Source organism: Myotis lucifugus, unplaced genomic scaffold (genome assembly GCF_000147115.1).
Source record: "Myotis lucifugus unplaced genomic scaffold, Myoluc2.0 scaffold_600, whole genome shotgun sequence".
NCBI lineage: Eukaryota > Metazoa > Chordata > Mammalia > Chiroptera > Vespertilionidae > Myotis > Myotis lucifugus.
In genome coordinates this window covers 84,524-88,325 of record NW_005871648.1, presented here as the reverse complement: position 1 = coordinate 88,325, position 3,802 = coordinate 84,524, and the positions used below count along the sequence as shown (strand labels likewise).

Below are 3,802 nucleotides of genomic sequence, written 5' to 3'. Positions count from 1 at the left end.
AGCAGGTTCAGACCCCTCTGCCTTGACTGCAGACTTACTTGATGAGGCCCCTGTGAGGGTAGCTCCGCCCACCCTTGTGGAGGTTGCACACAGAGGCAGGTGCCCCGCTCAGGATACACCAGGTGACGGCACGGGCACTGAGTTTACCGTTGTTGACCTGAAACAAATAGGCAGCCAGATATTTCTCTAGCAAAACGGGTTTATTTGGGAAAAAACAAAGAATTGCCATTCAGGACAATTGCTGCCTAGCCTAATAGCAAACCATTCGAAGTTCCAACAAAGGGAGGAAATTCTTTCGTAGAAGAGGAATTCTGGAAAGCTAAGATAAACAAAGACGTCTTCCTGCTGGGCTACAGGAACCCACGTCCCTTTAAATGAGGTTCCTGTTTATTACTTTTTATAGAATCAAGGCAGCACATTGGCTCCCCCACAGAGTGGGCAGGGCAAAGTGTGGATTTGTGCCCAGAAAAGCAAGTTGCAAAAAAGCTGGTATAGTCTGAGCCCCTTTTGTAAAATGAATAACATTTCGTAGTATTCACTTAAGAAAAAGGTCTGGACAGAAAATGCCACAAACTCTGTGGTGGTCATCTCTGAAAGTTTCACATTAGGGGAATTTGTAGCTTCCTTTGTGGTGGGAAGCCCAACCTACGTCAAATCTGAACTCTGCCCCGGAATTCCCCTTAAAATGAGAACGCAGGCTAAAGTGAAAGCAGGTTGCACACAGCCTGTCTTCACAGAAAAACACGCTGCCGCCTGCCCCGGAGAGTGGCTTGTTTACTACAGATACGTGAGTAGGAAGAGGACCCTGCCTCCCTCCGTGCGGCTGTGTGTCTGTGTCTGTGTGTGCATGAGTAGCTGGGCTTCCCCAGGCTCCACGTGTGGGTGCCCTTCCACAGCTGTTGCTGCTCTTGTGTGCACACCCCTAGGTCTGTGAGCTTAACCGGGCTGCTGTTTGGATAGTGTAGGTTGCCACCCAAGGGGAAGAAAAAAAGAGGGAAGATATGGGGAGATATGGGGTCTCAGGGCTCTTACAGGTGAGTTTAAGCCTATGAACTGAGCTTCAGTTAAAAAAGAAAGAGAGAGAGAGAGAGAGAGAGAGAGAGAGAGAGAGAGAAGAGAGAGAGAGAGAAAGGAAAGAAAGAAAGAAAGAAAGAAAGAAAGAAAGAAAGAAAGAAAGAAAGAAAGAAAAGAAAGAAAAGAAAGAAAAGAAAGAAAAGAAAGAAAAGAAAGAAAAGGAAGAAAAGGAAGAAAGGAAGGAAGGAAAAGGACAATATTGGCTCTTGTAATCGAAAGATCAGACAGTGGCCGAAAACCAGGACTACAGGCTTTATTAGAGGAGAAGGACCTGCCGGGCTGTCTGGCAAGGGGAGGACAGCAACTCGTGCAGAGGTGAGCATGCCTTTTGAGGGGCAGAAAGGGAAGGAATGGGGGCTTAGTATACTCGGCGCATGCTGATTGGTGGCTTAATGTATGTTCCATATAGGAACAAGGGCTTAGGGTATTTGGCAGGTGTTGATTGGTGGTTCAATGTATCGTCCATATAAGGTACTTGGTTAGTCGCTCAGGTATTTCCAGGCTGCAGGTTAAATCATACTCCGCCCACCATTTGGGGGAAGGGAGGATCTATCAGTAATTGCAAAGTCCCTCTGGGGTAGGGCTGATTTCAAGTACAGTTGGGTACAAGGACTAGAATGAAGTCTTCAGGACATTGTGTCTCCACCTTTTAGAGGTGGGACAGTACAATACAATGAAAGTATCACTTAATGGCAATGGTGTGTTTTTTTATATATAATGTATTTTTATAGATTTCAGAGAGGCAGGGAGAGGGAGAGGGAGAGAGAGAGATGGAAACATCAATGATGAGAGAGAATGATTGACTGGCTGCCTCCTGCACGCCCCACACTGGGGATCGAGCCTGCAACCTGGGCATGTGCTCTTGACCAGGAATCGAACCGTAACCTTCTGGTTCATAGGTCTATGCTCAACCACTGAGCCACTTGGCTCCAGCTGGGCAATGGCAATGGTTTTAACCTATTGTGGGGAGCGTTGAAAGCTAGGGCCTCTCTTCACAAAAATACCTATATCAGGTACACCTACGTGCTACGCAGAATTCCTTCCTTCTCTTCCCTGTGCAGGGGGGCAGACTTTCTTGGCTTCTGCCTGGACTTGGGGTTTCTGAGAACTTGCCTCTCACAGGTTCAGAAGTGAGCACAGGAAGGGATGCCTTCCTCTGTCCTTGGGGAGTCATGGCCATGGCCCCCAGCCATGATGAGGGTTGAGTTCTGGGATGGTAGCAGCTATGCTAGTTGTCTAGTCCCCCCTGCCAGCCCTCTCCCTTCCCCCCCACCTCCCTTCCTCAGGCCCCTCCCCAGGTCCTGCCTGGCCTTCCCCCTTTCAGCTTTGGGCCTCACTCTGTCTTTCAGCTGGAAGGTCTGGCACATGGAGGACGACACAACAAGATCCAAAGAGTCCGTCTCTCTCGCAGCCGTGGCCAACATGGGGGATGAGCTGGTCTGTCCCCTTCCGCAGTCCCATTTTGGTCCCCTAGTGGGAAGGGCCTTTGTTCACCATCTTCCTTCATTTCCTCCCCACCCCTCACCTCGTTACTTCAACAATTAGGATCCCCACGCCCCCCCCCCCCACTCCCCTGTGTGCTGGCCTCCTCAGTGCAGAGGAGCCCCTTACTTCACTTCTTTAACACGTGTGTGCCCACCACGTGCCAGTAGGGCCTGCCCTAGTCTGAAAGGTCAGGAAGGTCTCAACAAGGAGGAGCCGTCAGGTTGGGATTTAAAGGATGAGAAAGAGAAAGCACGTGGGGGTGGGAGTGGCGTGGGGGTGAGGGTCCCTGGGGAAGTCTCAGCCTTTGAGGAGCTGGCAGGCTTGTCCTTGCTGGGAAATGGCCAGGTTGGGGCCCACCACCCAGAACTCTGGAGCCTAAAATGACACCCTCTTCCCTCCCCTAGTTCCCTCCCCTTCACCACACTGCACAACCCAGGGTGCACCTTTCACATCGTAATTTGCAAGAGTAACCCCCCTACATGTCAGAACCCAACTCCACAGACTGTGAGGTTATTGGTGTCCTGGGGCTGCGCGACCAGGAGGACCAGCCACAGCTCAGGCACAGCTGAGTGTCCCTCCCTAGCACAGAGCCCAGCACACAGTAGGTGCTCAATGCATGCTCTGCAGAATTTCCGTTGCCCTCTAATGACTTCCTGTGCAAAAGCCCAGCCCCCACCCCAGCCCACTCCTGGTGGCAGCCAGGGCCTCTCCCCTTCTGGGCCCCCAGCTCCAGTTCTCACTTGGGGTGGCAGAGACACTGTGGTCACTCTCTGGTGGCTTTAGGAGGAAGGCCGGACCCCGGGCAGCGACTTGAACCATGCGGAGGACCGGAACGATTTGAACGAAGCCACCCAGGAGCCCCTCTCAGGAAGGTAGGTGGTCTCCAGGAGGGGACGCAGGCCGGGTAGGGGAGGAGGCCACCACGGGGAGCAGGGGTGGGGAGCAGGGGTGGGAGCATGCACTCTGCCAGGTAGAAAAGAAACCAGAAACAGGAAATTAAAGAAATTGTCTCGAATACGATATTAATATAACTTGGCTTGTTTAGGCAAGCCTGATATCTGGGAAGTTTGCTTAATTCCTATTTACTGCTCTTTTTTTTGTATATATGATGGAAGCAAACTACATGATTATTAAGGGCAACACAATCAACAATATGGTTTTGTGCTATGAATAACTGTTCTTCTTACAGTAAGAGAAAGTATAAATCCCTGCTGTCATTTGAATCTGTGTTTTCACTGGGATA

At 50.7% G+C, this 3,802-nt stretch overlaps 1 protein-coding gene across 3 annotated transcripts in view; it reads left to right on the top strand.

Annotated features, from left to right (window-relative positions):
* Positions 1 to 491: 491 nt before the first annotated feature.
* SLC28A1 (solute carrier family 28 member 1) overlaps positions 492 to 3,802 on the top strand; it is a 38,771-nt gene continuing 35,460 nt past the window's right edge. For 2 of the 3 annotated variants that reach the window (XM_014447005.2, XM_006104725.3), the window contains exons 1-3: positions 493 to 1,389; positions 2,424 to 2,511; positions 3,343 to 3,431. In XM_014447005.2, the coding sequence (XP_014302491.1) occupies positions 2,440 to 2,511; positions 3,343 to 3,431 (161 nt within the window). In that variant the 5' untranslated portion in view covers positions 493 to 1,389; positions 2,424 to 2,439. Of the gene's footprint in view, positions 1,390 to 2,423; positions 2,512 to 3,342; positions 3,432 to 3,802 lie in introns of all 3 variants that reach the window. The other variant, XM_014447003.2, reaches the window with a different exon arrangement.